At 45.7% G+C, this 21,276-nt stretch overlaps 2 protein-coding genes across 2 annotated transcripts; both read right to left on the reverse strand.

Annotated features, from left to right (window-relative positions):
• Positions 1-321: 321 nt before the first annotated feature.
• LOC140857169 (uncharacterized) lies at positions 322-3,975 on the reverse strand. The gene is made up of 4 exons (XM_073255712.1): positions 3,174-3,975; positions 1,381-1,476; positions 651-1,127; positions 322-428 (listed from the first exon to the last, which is right to left on the reverse strand). The coding sequence occupies exons 1-4, from the start codon at positions 3,973-3,975 to the stop codon at positions 322-324; spliced, it is 1,482 nt and encodes a 493-aa protein (XP_073111813.1).
• Positions 3,976-16,756: 12,781 nt separating this feature from the next.
• LOC105037184 (putrescine hydroxycinnamoyltransferase 1) lies at positions 16,757-18,700 on the reverse strand. The gene is made up of 2 exons (XM_073248187.1): positions 18,202-18,700; positions 16,757-17,912 (listed from the first exon to the last, which is right to left on the reverse strand). Exons 1-2 carry the CDS (start codon positions 18,631-18,633, stop codon positions 17,016-17,018), a joined length of 1,329 nt encoding a protein of 442 aa, XP_073104288.1. The 5' UTR covers positions 18,634-18,700; the 3' UTR covers positions 16,757-17,015.
• Positions 18,701-21,276: the final 2,576 nt, after the last annotated feature.

The raw sequence follows: 21,276 nt of genomic DNA on the forward strand, positions 1-21,276 counted from the left end.
TTTGTTGAAGAGATCAACTCCAAGTGGTTTAGTAAAAATATCCGCAACTTGATCATGAGTCTTTACGTAAATAAGCTCCACATCTTTGTTCTTCACATGCTCCCAAATTGAATGAAAGCGAACATCTATATGTTTGCTCCTTTGATGATAGACCGAATTTTTTCCCAAAGCAATTGCTGACTTGCTATCAATATAAATTTGTATAGCTTTATTTTGATCAAAATTAATTTTCTTTAGCAAGTTTCTTAGCCATATTGCATGACTAACACATGTAGATGCTGCAATATATTCGGCTTCACAAGTTGAGAGAGTAACAATTAATTACTTCTTTGACATCCATGAGAATGCAGTATCACCTATGAGAAATACAAATCCGAAAGTACTTTTTCGATCATCCATATCTCCACCCCAATCACTATCAGAATAGTCTTCAAGTTGAAAGTTATTAGAATAAGAATAGAATAAACCAAGGCTTAGAGTACCTTTAATGTAGCGTAGGATTCTCTTAGCCGCCTTCCAATGGGTTGATTTTGGTTCCTCCATGAATCGACTCACCAGACCAACACCATATAGTATATCTGGTCTTGTACATGTCAAGTACCTCAAACATCCTACCAAGCTTCTATAGAGTGTAGAATCAATTATCTTACCTTCATCATTCTTGGATAATTTTGCACCATAATCCACTGTTGTGCTAATAGGATTGCATTCTTCCATCTTGAACCTTTTAACCACTTCCTTTGCATAGTGCTCTTGGGAAAGAAAAATTCCATTTTCTAATTGATTCACCTCTAAGCCAAGAAAATGAGACATAAGCCCCATGTCAGTCATTTCAAACTCCTTCGCCATTGCTTGTTTGAATTCTTTGATCAATTGTGTAGAATTGCCGGTGAAGATAAGATCATCAACAAATAATGAGACAAGCAATATATTTTCATCCTTCTTTTTGACATAGAGAGCTTGTTCATAGGGGCATTGAACAAAGCCATTAACTTTGAAATATGTATCAATTGTTGAGTTCCAAACTCTAGGTGCTTGTTTCAAACCGTAAAGAGCCTTTTTTAATTTCAACACTTTGTCTTCTTGCCCACTTCTGACATAACCTTTAGGTTGATCAATATATACCTCTTTCATTCAAATAGCCATTAAAAAAGGCTTATTTGACATCAAGTTGAAAAATCTTCCATTTATTTTGAGTTGCCAAAGAAATCACCAAGCGAACGGTTTCTATTCGAGCAACGGGAGCAAAGACCTCCTCGTAATCAATCTCGGCCTTTTGCTTGTAGCCTTTAGCCACAAGTCATGTTTTGTATTTCTCCACTTTATCTTGTGCATTCTTTTTGACTTTAAAAACTTATTTTACTCCAATCGATTCAAAACCTTCTGGTAGAGAAGTGAGTTCCCATGTCTCATTCTTCTCTATGGCTTTTATCTTCTCATTTATGACTTTCCTCCACTTCTCATCTTTGATAGCATCTTTAAAAAAAATTATTTTTTCATTAGCAAAAAGACAAATAAGATTTAGGGGAGTTGTCACCTCATATAAATCTTGAATGCTCCTTGTCTTTATTAATGTTGAATTTTCTTCATCCGATGAAATAGGAGATGAAGGTGGTGTTGGTTCTCTAGTTTGCTCCTTGATTTATTCTTCATCTTGTATCATCACCATGTTAGTGTTCCAATTCCAAATGCCATCTTCTTGAAACTCTACATCTCGGCTTATAATGACTTTCTTCTCTTTTGGTTCATAGAGTTTGTAGGCCTTAGATCTTGGATCATATCCGATGAAGATGCATGACAAACTTTTATTATCTAACTTGCTTCTCCTTTGATCTGGAATATGTGCATAAGCTATGCACCCAAACACCTTCAAATGAGAGATATTGGGCTTGTAACCACTCCATGCTTCTTGTGGTGTTATCCCTTCTAAATTTTTTGTAGGACATCTATTAAGCAAGTAGACCGCACAATTGACGGCCTCGCCCCAAAACTCCTTCGGCATCTCTTTTGTTTTAAGTATACTTCGAACCATATCAAGTATAGTCTGATTTTTTCTTTCTGCGACACCATTTTGCTGAGATGAGTATGGTGCGATCAAGGGTCTCCAAATGCCATGAGATTTGTAAAAAATTTCAAACTCCTTGAATGTGAATTCTCCTCCACGATCTGACTGCAACACCTTGATAGTATAACCACTTTGATTCTCCACCAAAGCTTTAAACTCCTTGAAAGCTTGAAATGCTTCTGACTTTTCTTTCAAAAGGTACACCCATATTTTTCTGCTAAAATCATCAATAAAAGTTAGAAAATAACGACGACCTCCAAATGAGCTAGGAGTAATCGTCCACAAATGTCGGTATGGATGAGTTGAAGTGGTGTTTTTGCTTTATTATAAGACTCCTTTGGAAAGCTCCTCCTTGGATGTTTGCCAAAAACACATCCCTCACATATATTATTAGGGGCATCAATATAGGGCAGCCCCTTTACCATTCTCTTACTTGAAAGAAGTTTTAGAGCACCGAAGTTTACATGTCCGAACCGTAAATGCCAAAGCCAAGAAACATCCTTCATACATGCACTTAGACATTTAGCAATAACATGATTTATATTTAGCATAAACATGCGGTTATTTGACATAGGAACTTGAGCAATCAATTTATTTTATTTCCTTAAATAGAAGCTTCCTTCTTTCAGTTGCATATCAAATCCTCTCTCTAAGAGTTGCCCAACACTAAGAATGTTGGTTTTTATATCAGGCACATAATAGATATTGAAAATAAATTGTTGGCTTTCATCTTTGAGTTGAATAAGTATCTTACCAATGCCCTTCACCTTTACCTTAGAAGCATCTCCAAATGAAACATGACCATTCACCGATTCATCAAGCTCCATGAAAATTTCTTTATGCCCGGACATGTGGTTACTTGCACCGGAGTCCAAGTACCACATATTTTGATTGGTAGCATCTCCTCCTTTTCGTGCTAGTAGAAGCACGTCATCTTCATCATCATTTTTTTTGGCATAATTTGCTTTCTTATGAACTTGATTAGATTGATTAGAGTAGCACTCAAAAGAGTAATGCCCAAACTTATTGCAATTGTAACATTGAACTTGACCTTTGTCATACTTTCGGCCTCTACCTCTTTATCCTCTTCCTCCATGATTTTGGTTACCTTCCTCAACATTGTTGTGGTCACCATGGCCTCTACCACGACCATAGGCTCCACCTTGATCTCTACCACGACCACATCCTCGACCACGACCACGGCTTCTTTGGCTACTTTCGCCTCTTGACTCATCCTTCTTGTCATTGACGGAGAGCTTGCTTTGTAGAACTTGCTCCAATAGCTCTTGTCTTCTCTTTAGTATTCTTTGTTCATGGGCTTGAAGCAAACCCATAAGCTCATCCACCGTCATAGTGTCCAAATCTTTGGACTCTTCAATGGCCACCACAACATAATCAAATTTGTGGTCCAAAGATCGTAGGATTTTCTCTACGACCCAATTGTCATCAAGTATCTCACCATTTCTCCTCAATTGGTTTACAATGGTCAAGACTCTTGTAAAGAAATTCGAGATGGATTTGGACTCTTTCATTTGTAGGGCTTCAAATTCACCTCTAAGAGTTTGAAGGCGAATTTTCTTCACTTTCTCAATTCTTTTGTATGCATTTTGAAGAATCTCCCATGCTTCTTTAGAGGTTGTGGCCGCTGCAATCTTCTCAAAAGCTGACTCATCTACGGCTTGATAGATGAAGTAGAAAGCCTTCTTATCTTTCTTCCTCTTATCCCGCAGGACCTCTCGTTGTTGCACCGTAAGAGTATCCACTTCTCCGGCTTCTTCATAACCTCTTTCAACTATGTCCCAAATATCTTGAGATCCAAGCAACGCCTTCATATAGATACTCCAATTCTTATAGTTGGTGTTGGTAAGACGAGGAAGAGGAAATTGTGAAAGTCCTCCTACATTAGCCATAGCTCTGATACCACTTTGTTGTGGTGGATAGAGGAAGAGAGGAATATTGAAGTATTTCTTACTAAGAAATGAAGAGGATAGAGATTTTTGCAAGAAGAGAACTTTAGCTTTGTTTGATATTCCTTCAACTCTCTTTTTTTTTAAAGTGACTCAAGTACATCCCTTTATATAGATAATTTTACAACCCTTCAACTATCCTCTACATAAAATACCAAGAGTCATAATTATGAATGACACTTTGGTTTTATACAAAGAGAGAAATTCTAAGTGCATTTCATAGAAAATACCAAGAGTCATTGCTAATAACAAGATAACATTAATTTAGTTTTCTAATTCCAATACCTTCTCTTGAAACAAGGTGTCTTGAGAACACAAAAAAACATCTTTTGATCCAAAGCACAATTAAGTTTATTTATTTTCAACAGTTTCACACAGCGACTTCAAAAACTTCTAACAGCTGCTCAACTACAAAAAAAATGCTGCAACAGCGACATCAAAGAAGATAAGATAGGGCAAGCTTAAATCCAAACAGCAAACCTCTTCCATTTATAGAGGAAGCGGACAAGAGTGCACCCCATCACCCTCCCTAGTCGTGCGCCAAACTTCATTGCCCTAATGGCTTCAAAAATCACACCTTCCAGGGAAGGATGCCCCAGTCAATCCTTTTGGCAAAATGCCATTTGGGAAATTCCAAGTATTAAAGGCCATGCACATTAAAGCCCATAAATCGTATAGTTCTTCATCATATGGCCCTTGAAACAAACCACTAAGGTCGATCCGCGAGGCGCAACATAGAGCCTACTGACATCCAACATATGGCAGACTACAACAAATATGGAGGTAATCCCTATATCTCATTTTCCAAACAATTACATCACAGTGCCTTGAACTTTTGAACCCTCATATTAAAATTCTTTTGAGATAAGGATATATTAAAGTAAAGACTCCACTTCGATCAAGCTTCTTTGATGGAAGGAAGAAGTTACATGAACAATCTAAATTTTTAGATTTCTAGTATAGTCTATGTTGGGTATAAAATATCCTCAACCGAAGTTCTTAACAGGATTGAACCTCCCAAGACCCCTCCGGCTTTCGACTGCAGACGGTATCTCCCCGACTTCTCCAACAGCCGGATTCCCACAGTGCTGACTGAATTCCCCCAACGGACGAACTCCCACTACACCACCCGAGCTCCTTCAACATGAGTTCCCTCAGTTATCTATTAAACCGCCTTAAGCGCTCACTAAGCTCCACCGCCAGCCGACTTTCTACGACTATCAGCTACTCCCCGAATCCCTTCCAGACTTCTTCCAGTCAGGTTCAACTCCAATCCGAACTACCCCGGACTTCGCCAACGACTGAACTTCTCCAACAGTAGATTCCTACAACTAACAGATTTCCGCCCAGACTCCTACGGGAGCCAGACCTCGTCTCCAACTCCGGCTACGGGAAGACTCCGCCCGGACTCCTACGGGAGCCGGACTTCATCCCCGACCTCGACTGAGGGTAAACTTCATCCGGACTCCCACGGGAGCCGGACTTCGCCTCTGACTTTAATTGCAGGCAGACTTTATCCGGACTCCTACGGGAGCCAGACTCCGCCCACGACTTCCCCTGCAGACTTCGTCCGAACTCCTACGGGAGCCGGACTCCACCCACGACTTCCCCTGCAGACTTCGTCCGGACTCCTATGGGAGCCGGACTCCGTCCACTACTCCAGCTGCAGGTAAACTTCGTCCGGACTCCTACGGGAGCCGGACTTCACTCCCAACTCCAACTGCAGGTAGACTCCGCCCGGGCTCCTACGAGAGCCAGACCTCATCCCCAACTCTGACTGAAAGAAGACTTCGCCCAGACTCCTACAGGAGCCAGACCTCGTCTCCAACTCTGGCTACGGGAAGACTCCGCCCGGACTCCTATGGGAGCCGGACTTCATCCCCGACCTCGATTGATGGTAAACTTCATCCGGACTCCTAAGGGAGCCAGACTTCACCCCTGACTGTGGTTGCAGGTAGACTTCGCCCAGACTCCTACGGGAGCAAGACCTCGTCCGAGCTCCTACAGGAGCCAGACTTCATTTTCGACTCCAGCTACAGACTCCAACCGAACTTCAGCCGACAAGTCTGGACTCCTTGAAAGGCCGTAGTAACGGCCACGATTCTGCTCCACTCCCTGCGGCGGATCCTACGCGGCTCCATTACTCCCTGGCAGGCCGCAGTAACGGCCACAACACTGCTTCACTTTCTGCGACGGATTCCACACGGCTCCATCACTCTCGGGCAGGCCACAATAACAGCCACGATCTTGCTCCACTTTCTGCGATGGATACCGCACGATTCTTCCATCCTCTGGTAAGTCGCGACAACGGACGCCGCTCCACTCCCCGCGGCAGACTCCACGTGGCACGCCCCAGTGATAGCCATGGGTCTACTCCACTACTCTTCGCAACAAACTCCGCCTGACCCTGGGCAGCCCACTGCCAGACGGTTACAGATGTCGCTATCAGTCTGCTGCCCCCTCCGTCTATAAAAGGGGGCCCCAGATACGTTATTCTTTAAGCTCTCATTTTTACCTAGGAACTCTGCTAAAATTTTCGTTCTAGTACTCCATTCTTGTTGAGGCAGAGAACTGAATTGAACGTCGGAGGGTCTTGCCGGAGCAACCCCACCTCCGGTTTAGACTTCTTTTGCAGGTCCCGATGACGACCGCAACCCCCACCACTCCAGCTTCTCCGACGCAGGCGGATTTTTGCACCAACAGGATTGGTGCTAGAGGAAGGGGCTGAACCTTCGCAGTACCCTTGTTCTTAAAGGAGCGCTCAACGGGATCGCCTCTGGTCATCTTCTCCGACATCTACTTCTTCTTCTCCCACTTGATCCTCGCCCAATGCCTTCTCGCGAAGCATCCACACGGTGACCCACGACCTCCGCGGCCAGATCTCAGGCTCCGACCTCGCCTCTGGTTTCTCAGGCCCCACATCCTCCGGCAATGGTCGCCGGCATGGAGCGGTCGGACAATCAGCCTTTGACGTATTTCGCCAACACCATCTCAGGAGGATCCCGGCAGGAAGCAACCAACGTACTGGCCGTACCCCCCAAGCGACAAAAGATTGAGGAGCCCATAACCTTTACTGAAGAAGATGCTCGGGGAGTTCAATTCCCTCATAACGATGCGGTTGTAGTTTTTTTGAATATAGCAGATTACGACGCCCGTCGCATTCTCGTCGACAATGGAAGTTCGACCGATATTTTGTTCTACGATGTCTTTTCAAGAATGTCCATCCTTGACGGTCATTTGAAGCCGATTAGCTCCCCTCTAGTAGGGTTTACCAGCGACGCTGTTCCAGTGGAGGGAATGATAGCTTTGACTGTGGCCGCAGGTCGATATCCAAGGTAATCCAGGGCTCTGGTGAATTTCCTGGTGGTGAAGGCGCCGTCAGCCTACAACGCAATCCTCGGTCGATCTGGCCTCAATGCTCTCCGAGCCATCGTGTCAACCTACCATTTGAAGTTGAAATTCTCTACCAACCAGGGGATCGGAGAGGTCCGAGGAGACCAAGCCCTGGCCAGACACTGCTACAACATAGCCTTGCAAAGAAGCGACCAATTCAACCCCTGTCCAGTTGATGGGCTGGATGCTCGCGACGACCTCACTGAAGAGAGGGGCAGTACAATCAAAGATCTGATATCGATCCCTCTGAACGATGGGAACGCGGAGCATGTGGCGATGATCTGCTCCAACCTGGGGGAGGAGGTGCGGACGCATCTCATCGATTTTCTATGAAAGAATGCGGACATTTTCGCTTGGGTTCCAGCAGACATGCCGGGGATTGACATGGAAGTCATGGAGCACCGTCTGGTCGTCGATCCCAAGTATCGATCGACGAAAGAAAAAATTCGAGGTCATGCACCAGAGAGGCAGAAGGCGATAGTCGAGGAAGTGGACAAACTCCTTAAGGCTGGATTCATTAGGGAAGTCAATTATCCTGATTGGATTTCCAACGTTGTCCTAATCAAAAAACCAAACGACAAGTGGAGGATGTGCATAGACTTCAAAAAGCTGAATAAGGCCTGCTCAAAGGACAGCTACCCCCTTCCCAGAATCGATCAACTGGTGGACGCAACCTCGGGCCATGAGCTCCTCACCTTCATGGATGCATTCTCTGACTATAATCAAATCAGGATGGCATCGGAAGATGAAGAAAAGACTGCTTTCATTACTAACCGTGGCCTTTACTGTTATTGGGTCATACCTTTCGGCCTCAAAAATGCAGGCGCAACCTACCAGCGGTTGATGAACAAAATCTTCAAGGAGCAGATCGGCCGCAACATGGAGATCTACGTGGACAACATGCTCGTCAAAAGTAAATCTTCCATGGACCACATCGCCGACCTCGAGGAGACCTTCGACGCCCTCCGAAAATATAAAATGAAGCTGAATCCGACTAAATGCACTTTCGGAGTGACCTCAGAAAAGTTTCTGGACTTCATGATGTCGGAGCGAGGGATTGAGGCCAATCCAGAAAAAATTCATGCCATCCAGGAGATGACCGCCCCAAGGTCGATAAAAGAGGTTCAGCGCCTTACAGGGAGAGTAGCAGCCCTGAATCGCTTTGTCGCGAGGTCAGCCGAATGGTGCTTATCCTTTTTCCAAACTCTCAAGCAGCCGAAGAACTTCTGTTGGACCCTTGAGTGCCAACAGGCGTTCGAAAAATTAAGGAGCTACCTCGGCTCACCCCCACTGTTGGCAAAGCCAGAGCCTGGAGAGGAACTGTTTTTATACCTGGCGGTCTCTCCCATGGCCCTTGCGGCAGTCCTTGTCAAAGAAGAAGCAAAAGTCCAATGATCGATCTACTACGTCAGTCACGCATTGAGAGATACCGAGACCAGGTATACCAAATTAGAAAAACTGACTTACACCTTGTTGATTGCAGTCCGGACGCTCCGACCCTACCTTCAAGGGCACACCGTAACGCTACTCACCGACCAACCGATCAAGGCGATTCTGCACCGGGCGGATGCCTCCGGGAGGATGGCAAAATGGGCGATCGAGCTCACAGAATTTGACATCAACTATCGACCCAGGCCAGCAGTGAAGGCCCAGATATTGACAGATTTCATAGTGGAGTGTACTATCCCAGAGGAGGCCGAACCTGAACAAGGTGAAATTGACGGCCTGATGCCCCGATCGAACTCTCCCAAAGATGAAGCAGATCCCTCTGATTGCTTTTGGGCCCTCTATGTGGACGGGTCTTCCAACATGTCAGGCGCAGGTGCAGGCCTGATCTTGATCAGTCTGGAGAAAATCATCGCGGGGTACGCTCTGCGCTTCGAGTTCCCCGCAACGAACAACGGAGCGGAATATGAAGCTCTGATCGTAGGACTGAGGATCGCCAAAGAGCTGGGAATAGATCGGCTTTGGGTCCACAGCGACTCTCAACTAGTAGTGGGACAAGTCAACAGAAACTACGAAGCGTGGGAGGACAGCATGGCTAAATATCTTGAAAAGGTAAAGGAGCTCGCCTCCGCCTTCAGCAGCTTTGACATCAGGCAGATTCCGAGGTTGGAAAATACCAGGGCCGACCTTCTCTCCAAACTGGCAACGCTGGCTCCGGCCGAATTACCCAAAGGTGTTCTCTTTGAAGTGCTCAAGTGTCCGAGTACGGAAGAATCACAGCCCGTGATGGAAATTGACCACGAGCCCAACTGGATCGATCCACTAATAACATATCTCAGAGACGGGGTTCTCCCTTAGGATGTGAAAGAAGCTCGGAAGCTCCGAAATCAAGCCTCCCGATACATCCTTTATGAGGACAAGTTGTACAAGAGATCATACTCTTTCCTCCTTTTAAAATATCTCCGGCCTTCGGAAGCTGACTACGCCTTGTGGGAAGTGCATGAAGGAATCTGCGGAAGCCATCTGGGGGCTAGATCTTTATCCCACAAGTTGCTCCGCCAAGGATATTACTGGCCGACGATACACCATGACTCGATTGAATACGTCAGAAAATGTGACCGATGCCAGAGATATGCCAACATTCAGAGACAGCCCGCCACCGAGCTTACACCCTTGAGTGCCCCATGGCCTTTTGCACAATGGGGGATGGACATCCTTGGACCCTTTCCCATGGCGTCGAGGCAGAGGAAGTTCCTCCTGATAGTGATTGACTACTTCACCAAGTGGGTCGAAGCCGAACCACTGGCAAAAATCACAGAAGCTAAAGTGCAAGATTTCGTCTGGAAGTCAATCGTTTGCAGGTTCGGTCTGCCGAGAACCCTAATCACTGATAACGGGCGGCAGTTCGCGGGAGCAAGATTCGCCGAATTCTATGAAGATCTAAATATCTCTCACAACTTCACATCAGTAGCCCATCCTCAAGCGAACGGCGAAGCTGAAGTGACCAACAGAACCCTGCTGCAAGAGATCAAGACGAGGCTTGAAAAGGCGAAGGGAACCTGGGTAGACAAACTTTATCATGTACTGTGGGCGTATCGAACTACCCAAAGACTGCCCACGGGAGAGACTCCTTTTGCTTTAGCCTTCGAAACGAAGGCCGTCATTCCAATTGAGCTTAAACTCCCGTCGGCACGAGTCATGGCATTCAGCGAACATCAAAATTTGCAAGGTCTTAAAGCCAACCTTGACTTGCTGGAAGAAAAGCGGGAGGTAGCTCAAGTTCGGATGGCAGCCTACAGACAGAAGGTCGCCCGCTATTACAATTCTCGGGTCAAGAATAAAGTCTTTAGAGCAGGAGATCTAGTACTTCGACGAGCCGCTGTCTCGCAACCTCAAGATCGAGGGAAGATCGCCCCAAACTGGGAAGGCCCGTATGAGGTCAAAGAAGTAGTTCGGCCCGAAATTTATTACCTCAAGGAGCTCGGAGGAGCAGACCTCCCACGATCATGGAGCTCAAAAAACCTACAATTGTATTACCGATAACTTTATTTTAAATAAAAGTTGCATATCTATATGTCTCCTCCCTTGGCACAAGCCTATACCGACAGGGCAATCAAAACAAACTATGTCGGAAGCAGGAGGAGGACTTCATCTCGACAAAATCGAAGGCCCGGTTCTCTTTAGACCGGATGGGGGGAGAGGCCCTGCAGCACCCATATGCGCCCCCACAGCCCTGTTAGGGACAGGAGGAGAACCTCGCCCTAACTTGAGCAAAGTCGAAGGCCCGATTCTCTTTAGACCGGATGGGGGGAGAGGCCCTGCAGCGCCCATATGCGCCCCCACAGCCCTATTAGGGACAGGAGGAGAACCTCGTCCTAACTTGAGCAAGGTCGAAGGCCCGGTTCTCTTTAGACCGGATGGGGGGAGAGGCCCTGCAACGTCCATATGCACCCCCACAGCCCTGTTAGGGACAGGAAGAGAACCTCGCCCTAACTTGAGCAAAGTCAAAGGTCCGGTTCTCTTTAGACCAGATGGAGGGAGAGGCCCTGCAATGCCCATATGCGCCCCCACAGCCCTGTTAGGGACAGGAGGAGAACCTCGCCCTAACTTGAGCAAAGTCGAAGGCCCGGTTCTCTTTAGACCGGATGGGGGGAAGGGCCCAGCGACGCCCATATGTGCCCCTACAGCCGTGTTAGAGACAAGAGACGAACCTCGCCCTAACCAGAGGTGAAACCTGTTATGACAGAAATAGGGAAAGAACCTCACCCCGACATCAATTAAGGTCCGATCATTCAAGACCAGATGAGAAAAAGGGGGACCTTCCCCAGCGGCCCCTTCGCAATAAAACTTCTTCCAGACTCCTACGGGAGCCGAACTCCATCTCCAACTTCAACTGCAAATAAGCTTCCTCCAGATTTCTACGGGAGCCGGACTCCATTTCTAACTTCAACTACAGGTAAACTTCGTTCGGACTCCTACGGGAGCCGGACTTCGTCCCCGACTTCGACTGCTGGTAAGCTCCGCCCGGACTCCTACGAGAGCCAAATTTCACCTCTGACTTCAACTGCAGGTAGACTCCGTTCGGGTTCCCACGGGAGCCGGACCTCACCCCGACTTCACCTACGGCAGTCGGACTCCCGCAGCCCCACCAAGAGCGGAGGGAAAAATCCCACTCGAAAAGGAAAAAGGGGAGAGGAGTTAAAAGGGAAAGTGATGGACTACGTTAGCGATGAATGAAAAACAAACAGTGTCAAAGATGCAGAGAACCCCGTCTTAGTGAGAGTTGGGGTTCTTATCAAGTACCCCAGCTTTCAAGGAAGCTTTCAACGCAAGCCCGAGATGAGATGACTTCCTCAGGGTGACGGAAGCTCAGACCTCCGAGCTCGAGCCCTGATGGGGGGCGCCAAACCCGAGCGGCCCCAAATGAATCTGCGGCCACGGACGAAAAAGACGAGTCGATACGATGGCAATCGGATACCTATGAACGACGCAAAGGCCGAAAAGAAGCTCGGCAAGCGACAATTCAACACACGAGTAAAAGAAGTAGCAGAAAATTCTCCTCTTATATTATTCGTCAAATATACATCGTAGAGCCATTGAGGTTAAGGGAGAAGGACAACTGAAAGGCGAGCTGACGTGACAACTACCGGCGACCTACGGACGACGTCAAAAAAAAAAAAAAAAAGAAAAAGAAGAAGAAAAGGAAGAAAAGAAGGAAAGAAGAGAAGTAGAGTGAAGGGAATACAACAACAACAATGGTAAAGGAAAGAAGTTCGGCAGACAACAATTCGACGCAAAGCGCGAACGAAGTAACAAAATCTCCTTCTCATTTCTCAATTAACCAGATGTACGTTACAAGACCCGGAGGGTCAGAAAAAGAAAACATTATTACAAGACTCGAAAGGGATACACCGGAGGCCACTTCGAGCTATAGACTTCTCTTCCCGATTCTGTCCTTCCCAGCAGCATTTTCCAGTACGTGTGACAAGCCTCTCGGCTCTCGCCCCCCGCCTCATTCTGCTCCACCTCCAAAATCCCAACCCTAGGGGGAAAAGGATGGGATAGATTCCAGGGGGCAGCGAGGGCAACGGCAGCGGCGACGATGACCTGTTTCAAGAAGAACTGAAATTACCCTAGAGGCAACGGTGGCACCAGAGACGTGCGCTACCGCCATGTGCTCCATGACAACCACCATCCTGGGTGTTCCGGTAAGGTCGGTATGCGCTACTTCCACCGTCCCCGTAACAAGTTTTGCTGCCCTGCCATCGGCGCCGACCGCTTCTGGTCCCTCGGCCCCGACGACATCAAGGATCCCGCCACGGCTTGTGACGAAAGCTCAGCCCCCTTGACCGGTGTCGCCCCGTTCGGCTACTCTGAGGTTCTCAGGCGGAATGCCTTCACCGGTTGTTCCCGTTATTAAACCCCTATTGTTGAAGGAATTCTCCCTTGAGCCCCATTTAAGGCGGCGGGAACCCTCAGCGGCAGTTTGACAACCGGAGAACTCGCAGACTGCTGTTCTCCTCCTTGCACTCTTCTTAGTCCATGGCATCATCTTGAGATTGGCCTCCGGGGTGGAGGCCCCGGCAGGGGAACCCCTTGGAGAGACTCGGGGGACTGGAAATGGCGGAGAGCCGACGGAGATGGCAAAGACTGGCGCGAAGGATGCTCGAAGTCGGAAGGGGCACCGATGGAGTGGCTGAGTGGCTAAGCTCTCAGGCGAAAGAAAGATATCGTGAGGCTCCTGGAGGAAAGGTGGGGGCTTAAATAGGCAACGGAGCCTGGCACAGTTATGGTGGCAGGTGTCCCTAAGCCAACCAGTGCCCACCACATGTCCCGCGTGTCCCACTCACCGTGACCTAGGGTTGACCGTTCGCAGACTTTCATGGCACGACGCTTAGGATCACGTCCCGATGGGAGTTTCGAAAAGACTCTTCGGGTCGCCCTAATCGAAAAAAGGCTCCAGCATGCGCGCATTAAATGCCAAAATATCTGAGGACGATCGCGCACGGACATCGAGGGAGGAACTTCGGCTGTGGCAATCTTTCTGTACTTCCTTCATTCGAAATTCAAACTCAGAAGAAGGGGGACTGGTGTTGGGTATAAAATATCCTCAGCCGAAGTTCTTAACAGGATTGAACCTCCCAAGATCCCTCCGACTTTCGATCGCAGACGGTATCTCTCCGGACTTCTCCAACAGCCGGATTCCCACAGTGCTGACTGAATTCCCCCGACGGACGAACTCCCACTACACCACCCGAGCTCCTTCAACATGAGTTTCCCCAGTTATCTATTAAACCGCCCTAAGCGCTCACTAAGCTCCGCCGCCAGCCAACTTTCTACGACTATCAGCTACTCCCCGAATCCCTTCCAGACTTCTTCCAGTCAGGTTCAACTCCAATCCGAACTACCCCGGACTTCGCCAACGGTTGAACTTCTCCAACGGTAGATTCCTACAACTAACAGATTTTTGTCCGGGCTCTTACGGGAGCCAGACCTCGTCTCCAACTCCGGCTACGAGAAGACTCCGCCCGGACTCCTACGGGAGCCGGACTTCATCCCCGACCTCGACTGAGGGTAAACTTCATCCGGACTCCCACGGGAGCCGGACTTCGCCTCTGACTTTAATTGCAGGCAGACTTTGTCCGGACTCCTACGGGAGCCAAACTTCGCCCACGACTTCCCCTACAGACTTTGTCCAGACTCCTACGGGAGCCGGACTCCGCCCACTACTCCAGCTGCAGGTAAACTTCGTCCGGACTCCTACGGGAGCCGGACTTCGTCCCTGACTCTAATTGCAGGTAAACTTCGTCCGGACTCCTACGGGAGCCGGACTTCACTCCCAACTCCAACTGCAGGTAGACTCCGCCCGAGTTCCTACGGGAGCCAGACCTCGTCCCCAACTCCGACTGAAAAAAGACTTCGCCCAGACTCCTAAAGGAGCCAGACCTCGTCTCCAACTCCGGCTACGGGAAGACTCCGCCCGGACTCCTACGGGAGCCGGACTTCATCCCCGACCTCGATTGATGGTAAACTTCATCCGGACTCCTAAGGGAGACGGACTTCACCCCTGACTGTGGTTGCAGGTAGACTTCGCCCAGACTCCTATGAGAGCCAGACCTCGTCCGAGCTCCTACAAGAGCCAGACTTCGTTTTCGACTCCAGCTACAGACTCCAACCGAACTTCAGCCGACAAGTCTGGACTCCCTGGCAGGCCATAGTAACGGCCATGATTCTGCTCCACTCCCTGCGGTGGATCCTACGCGGCTCCATTACTCCCTGCGGTGGATCCTACGCGGCTCCATTACTCCCTGGCAGGCCGCAGTAACGGCCACAGCACTGCTCCACTTCCTGCGACGGATTCAACGCGGCTCCATCACTCCCGGGCAGGCCACAATAACAGTCACGATCTTGCTCCACTTCCCACGACGGATACCGCGCGATTCTTCCATCCTCTGGTAAGTCGCGACAATGGACGCCGCTCCACTCCCCGCGGCAGACTCCACGAGCATGCCCCGGTGATAGCCACGGGCTACTCCACTACTCTTCGCAATAAACTCCGCCTGACCCTGGGCAGCCCACTGCCAGACGGTTACAGATATCGCTATCAGTCTGCTGCCCCCTCCACCTATAAAAGGGGGCCCCAGATACGTTATTCTTTAAGCTCTCATTTTTACCTAGGAACTCTGCTAAAATTTTCGTTCGAACACTCCATTCTTGTTGAGGCAGAAAACTGACTTGAGCGTCGGAGGGTCTTGCCGGAGCAACCCCACCTCCGGTTTAGACTTCTTTTGCAGGTCCCGGCGACGACCGCAACCCCCACTACTCCAGCTTCTCCGGTGCAGGCGGATTTTTGCACCAACAGTCTATATATCTTATGACTATTCTTCAGACTTTCGAGATCCTCTGGCATAGACTAAAAGTGCTGTTTTGAAGGATAAAAGTAAGACAGGAGCAAGGTAGAAAATACAAGATTCATCTTTCGGTATTTTCATAACTTTTTTTATCATTGATTCAATTAGGTTTTAATAACAAATGTCTAGAGGTACGTTAAATTTTTCCGCATTTACATTAAAAGTTTCTATATCAAGATCATCAGGTGCTCAGTTGCAACACTCCATATTCCAGTTTCGTCTCAAGTTATGTAAGCTTGTCATGCATTTATATTCTATCGTTTTGGTTCCGGCTTTGTAGTATCCGTTGTACCCCACAGACTTAGTTTGTCATGCACTGTCTTTTATAGTAAAGCGGCAGCTCCTCTTTCCAAAAGAAAAAAAAGGCAAATTAAGTTAGGTTTTGACGTATATCTGGGTTAGCATATATGAACATTTCGTTTGGGATCAGGCCGAGGTATTTATTAATCCTGTGTAGAAATTATGTTGAACCGTGACTTGGCTCAACGACACACATACCGGAACCATGCCACTAAAAATTTAGGAGCTTCAGAGTCAATTGCGGATGGGCTAATGTGGCGATTTAGCAAGTACCCTCCGTAAAAATTTTAATGGCAGCTCTTTTTTTATCGACAGCGCAGATTTTTTGCTGTGCACCATACAATCCGGTACATATTCAATCCATCAAATGATGGATGGCTGCACATGATCGCACGTCATGAGCATGCGAATATCTATTTTGCGATGAACGGTGTGTTGTGCATCATACCGTGGGGTGCACAATAGAGAACCGTGCTCTTTCATCAAACACCTAGTCACATCACATAGGGTAAATTTGTGAGCTTACGATCTTTATCAGTGTTGGATTGTCTAATTTGTCTCCCTCTGACTTAAGAAAATACTTATGGGCCCCCAAGCAATACTCTTTCAGCAATGCAATTTATCCGGAGTTGGTATTGTACCATACATTGGATGTTGGGAGTTTAGATAATTCGTAAGCGATAACAGAGGATTCCATTAGCTGAATGCCTACTACGCATACTGCTGATATCATAGACAAACACGGAACGCTAAACTTCGTTCCATTCCACGGCTATCTAGAGGCTTAGATAAGGACGACATGGATAATGACACAATCGACAAGCAATTGGAGGATCCAAATAATTTTAGGTGAAACTCTGCTAAGCGGCAGATTCCCAGACGCAAATAAACTGAAAAAGAGACCATAAGGAAGTTCCTGGAATGAAAGCATGACTAAGCTGATTCTACCCCGTCCAACTCCTCATAGAACAACTTCTTGAACGTCGGCATGTTCTCCGCCTCTAATGCCACCATCACTGAAATCCCCCCATCGTCTCCAGGGCTGCGCATAATGTGCACCATTCCACTTGGCGAGCGCCGTCTTGCCAGGGCCATGAAGACCGGCTTCCCCCAGCCGAAGTCAGCCTCGTAGATCGGCAACCTCAGCCAGCTAACAACATATATGTTAGTGCCCCGCAGCGCCCACGACATTGGATGCATACGCCTCATGTTCGCTATCTCGAAAAAGTTTATCAGTGACCTGACGAACTCGTCATTTGATCGAACAGTAGCGGCATGGATCTTCTCAGCCAGATGCTCCAGTGGACCAGATATGACCTCCCCCGCCGTCGCGACTGCCGACGTCCGAAAGGCAGCATTGCCCAAGTAGGTCGGCGGGAGCGGCGGCTTCAGGCGGTTACGAGCATCGGTGCTTATGTACAGCCGCGTCTCTCGAAAGCTTGGAAGCTTGCGGACCACACATGCGCACCGCCATATGTGTGCCGCGAGCGCCCTGAAGGTGGAGACGCCTGCTCTGTTTCCGCTGCAGCTGTTCTTGAGGGAATCGAGCTGGTCTCTGGATATTTTTAGGATCATAGGTTCGGCGAGGGGGATGACCGCCTTTGAGGGATCTTCTGATGGCAGGCAGAGGTACTCGACATGGCCGAAGAGGATGGTCAGAGGGGACCGAGGTTGGAGGAGGGTGCGATCGAGGAAGGGAGGGGCCCTCAGGCCAACGCCTCGGGCGATGTCAGACCATGTATTGAGGAAGTGGAGAACGCCGAGGCCGTCGGTCGCGGAATGGTGTAGGTTGACACCCAAGCACACACCGCCGCACTTGAGAAATGTTACCTGCAATGATTTCGATTTGATTTCAGATCGACGACCGACCATTTTGCAGCATCTGCTGCTGCTATCTTGCGTACTATACTTACTGCTATTCTTTTGCCATAATTTGATTGCTTTTTTTTTTGCCCCTTTTTTCGGGGCCACCAATTTTGGGTGCCATAGCATTTCTGATATTACGTGCGTTCGTCGGTCGCATACAGAAAATGCGATGGCCGTAAAGCAGAAGTAAAATACCCAGCATCATCATAACATAACCATAAAAAAAACGAGTGAGAGGAGATTCGGAGCTCACTTGAAACATGATCAAGATCGAAGGAGGCTCAACTGACTCCACTGGAGGCACCAATAACGGCCTCACCTCCGTTGGTGGTGTGAAATCCTCGAAATCACGGAGAGTGAAATTGGATCGAGCCACCACAAAGAGGACGCCCTCCCCGGTGCACTGTATCTCAGCCCGGCCACAACGGTTCACCACGAGTCTCCCGGCCATGGGGTAGAAGGAGACCAGCGCCTTGCCGAGGGCCGCCTTCAAGACCTCCACGGAGAAGAAGTTCGGGTCTCCATTGGGCACGTAGACAAAGACGGTGGCGGTGTAATGCGTACCAAACCATAGATCTAGATTAGAAAGCCAGACCTCCTGCTTTGGGGTCTCCTCGCTTGGAACAACGAAACTGGACTCCACTACCTCCACCATGCCCCTCCTATCTTTTGCGGCCATTTCCATGCCCACCCGTGCGAAAACGGCCTCGTTCCCAAGCCAAAAAGTGGGGTTCCCGAACGTTGCTTAAATTTCTCGATGCTTCGGTTATGTCGGTAGCCTTCTTTATGTGGACAATATTTATCATATATTTATTATTTTTTGTCTTCTTCTGACTAATAAATATTATCCACGACCGTGTCAGCCTAATCCAACGAAAATGTTCTCTCTTTGTATAATGCTTTTACAAATCCGTGGACACAGGGACACGTATGACAAGACGTGACCTCGTGAAACACGCAGGCTGAAAAGTCCAAAAAAAATAACAATAATAAGATAACGAAAAAATTAACAAAAGATTAGATCTCTCAAAATTCTCGATCCGATGATCATCAAAAAATTAAAAAATAATAATAAAAAATAATATCTTAAATATATTTTTATAATAAAAATTATAATAAAATATTAATAAAATAATAAAATATTATTTTTTTTAAAATAATAAAATATAAACAAGTTGGTGAAGCTTGTTAAGAATAAAATACCTTAAGTATCTTTATATATTGATTTAAATATTTTACTTTACGGAATATATATTTTAAATATTTTTTTATATAAAATATTATAGAGAAGTACCATAGCAATATTCTAAAATAAATGATGGATCCTATAACTATTTTTCTAAAAAAAGAAAGTAAAGCATGTACCACTGAGGAGTAGTATTAATTTTCACATTGATCACTGATGTCATCTCTTTACGAAAATAACCTTAATTATATTAATTATATTATATTAAATATTAATTTACTTAATATATTAATATATCTATTAATAAATATTGATTATTAGTAAATAATTGACATATATTTATTTATTATCAATAAATATAACATAGGATTTATTAACAGTTAATATATCTATTTACATATTATTAATTAATTATAGTAAGAAATATATTTTGTAATATATAATTAATTTATATAAATATATTTTAATATTTGAAATAATCAATATTAAAGGTATTTATGTAAGTGAATCATAAATATCCCATAAATGAATTGAGAAAAAACTGTAAGTATTTAAATTATTTATTTAAAAATATTATCAAAAATTTGATAATTTTTTTATATAAGCTTATTAATCAAATATAATAATCATTTTCAAGTACCATTTTTTCGGAATAATTCTCATAATTGAATATGATCAAATTTATTTTTTCTAATTAATTTTTTAGATAAATAATTTTTAAGAATCATCAAATTTTTTTTATAATTTAATATATCTTAATCAGACTAGTCCCTCAGGTGATGAGAAATTACGGTCTACGTAGTCGTGCATATGGTCAATTTGGCTGCTGGATTTTATAATAAAATATCGACATACATATTTAAAGGTTGGGATTTGTAGGAACTAGCTGTCAGCGATGGTTGCCGTGCAGACAATAATTTTTTTAAAGGTGATAGATATTTGATGGAACGTATAACGGCCTCATAAAATATTTTAAAAATAATATTCCTTGGGTGATAGATATTTTATGAGATTCATACATCAAGCTTTAAAATATTTTGCAACACGTCCAAATCTATGTCCTATCAGATTTGATTATTTAGCCATGACGCGGACCGTCACCTGCCACCCATTAATTGATCATGGAGGGGTAGTTGCGTAGGCCAACGCAAAGAATTACAGCCGGTAGAATCTTGAATTGTATATGTACGATTAATCACCCTTCACTGGCCGATCCATTTATAATGCAAGTAGGATGGTTGAAATTAATTAAAATTAAATTATTATTTTATAGTGTTTATGGATAATTTTTTGATCTCGGTCATTGTTCGATGGGCCATCTCGATGATTCACCGACGATCCTGATGAGACTCAGATCGGCCACATCTTCCAGAGAGATACAATGCAATTAGATTCCACGCAATCCAAATTGTTTCTCCGTCCATGCACACGTTAGGTAGAAATTTTTGTCCCATGCATTTAACGGCCATCCATGACAGTCGTGCACAATACAGGTGCGCATGATAAAGCTCTATTATCGAATGGCACGAAAAAATTTTAGAAGATCAGATAATGGTCGATGATCCCCTTCTACATTAAAAAAAAAAAAAAAAAAAAAATGGGATCTTCAGATAAGTTGATCTCCAGTAAATTTTTCACTCCCCTACTATGTTTCTATTATTCATTAAGCTCCAACTAACTGAAGCATTGAAGAATTTTTCATCAGACAAACTCTAATAAGTGAATTTTTGGTTACAAAGACTCGGATACTATTCTCTAACTCAAATTCAGAATGATTTTTGGCTCGATCAAACATTAAAACTTCGAAGCTTTATAGCAATAAATTGGTACTAAAAAAAGATACTATCATTATTACAGAAGAGAGAATAGGGAGATGAAGGTACATCTGGCCTCATACCATCGTTAATATAATGCCCGAATAAGATCCAAAATTCTCCAACCTCATAATCTTATACTATGGAAGATTGAAATTTACAAGTCCACTAAGCAAAGAAGGTTATCATTGACTTGAAAAGGATTTTATTAAGTTATTGAAGTCCTCTGATCAGGAGCTTATAAGCTCGAAGAATTTAATAGCACTCTGATATTTTGAACATGGAATTGGGGACAACCTCAAAATGTACTCTCAATATGATCTAAATT

The sequence above is a fragment of the Elaeis guineensis genome, chromosome 1 (assembly GCF_000442705.2).
Source record: "Elaeis guineensis isolate ETL-2024a chromosome 1, EG11, whole genome shotgun sequence".
Lineage (NCBI taxonomy): Eukaryota > Viridiplantae > Streptophyta > Magnoliopsida > Arecales > Arecaceae > Elaeis > Elaeis guineensis.

What these genes read in the sequence shown, in the direction of transcription:
- LOC140857169 (XM_073255712.1), bottom strand. Translation starts at nt 3,975, where the DNA reads ATGGCTAATGTAGGAGGACTTTCACAATTTCCTCTTCCTCGTCTTACC. An exon ending in ACTCACTTCTCTACCAGAAG is followed by an intron (nt 1,128 to 1,380) that starts GTTTTGAATCGA and finishes TTTGAATGAAAG; the next exon opens with AGGTATATATTGATCAACCT. An exon ending in ATTATCCAAGAATGATGAAG is followed by an intron (nt 429 to 650) that starts GTAAGATAATTG and finishes TTCAACTTGAAG; the next exon opens with ACTATTCTGATAGTGATTGG.
- LOC105037184 (XM_073248187.1), bottom strand. Translation starts at nt 18,633, where the DNA reads ATGGAAATGGCCGCAAAAGATAGGAGGGGCATGGTGGAGGTAGTGGAG. An exon ending in CGATCTTGATCATGTTTCAA is followed by an intron (nt 17,913 to 18,201) that starts GTGAGCTCCGAA and finishes AAATCATTGCAG; the next exon opens with GTAACATTTCTCAAGTGCGG.